General features: G+C 41.9%; 1 protein-coding gene across 2 annotated transcripts in view; it reads right to left on the minus strand.

The window, feature by feature from the left end:
- Positions 1 to 20: 20 nt before the first annotated feature.
- The window catches only part of ildr1a (immunoglobulin-like domain containing receptor 1a), a 10,705-nt gene continuing 10,391 nt past the window's right edge, over positions 21 to 334 (minus strand). For both annotated transcript variants that reach the window (XM_016566625.1, XM_016566623.1), the window contains exon 9: positions 21 to 199. In XM_016566625.1, coding sequence (XP_016422111.1) covers positions 161 to 199 — 39 coding nt within the window. In that variant the 3' untranslated portion in view covers positions 21 to 160. The remainder of the gene's footprint in view (positions 200 to 334) is intronic.

Raw genomic sequence — 334 nt, forward strand, 5'->3', positions numbered from 1 at the left:
TTTCACATGAATATAAACTGCTCTGCACAAAATATAAAAAAGAAATCAGTGATCAATGTTCAGTGTAACATCCTTCAAACATGTTCAATAAAATAAACGTGCTTTGTTCTGTGCACATGAACACAGAAACCTCCGTGAAGTCTGTCTACAGCGCTCCGGATCAGATGACTATACTGGTGCCGCTGCGAGAACTTTTATCCTGCAGGACAGAAGAAGTTATACATCAACACACCTACAAGATCAACAGCAGACAACCATGTGTGAGTGTGTGTGTGTGTGTGAGTGAGTGAGTGAGTGAGTGAGTGAGTGAGTGAGTGAGAGAGAGAGAGAGAGT

This window comes from Sinocyclocheilus rhinocerous, unplaced genomic scaffold (genome assembly GCF_001515625.1).
Source record: "Sinocyclocheilus rhinocerous isolate Xijiao unplaced genomic scaffold, SAMN03320098_v1.1 scaffold632, whole genome shotgun sequence".
Classification (NCBI taxonomy): domain Eukaryota; kingdom Metazoa; phylum Chordata; class Actinopteri; order Cypriniformes; family Cyprinidae; genus Sinocyclocheilus; species Sinocyclocheilus rhinocerous.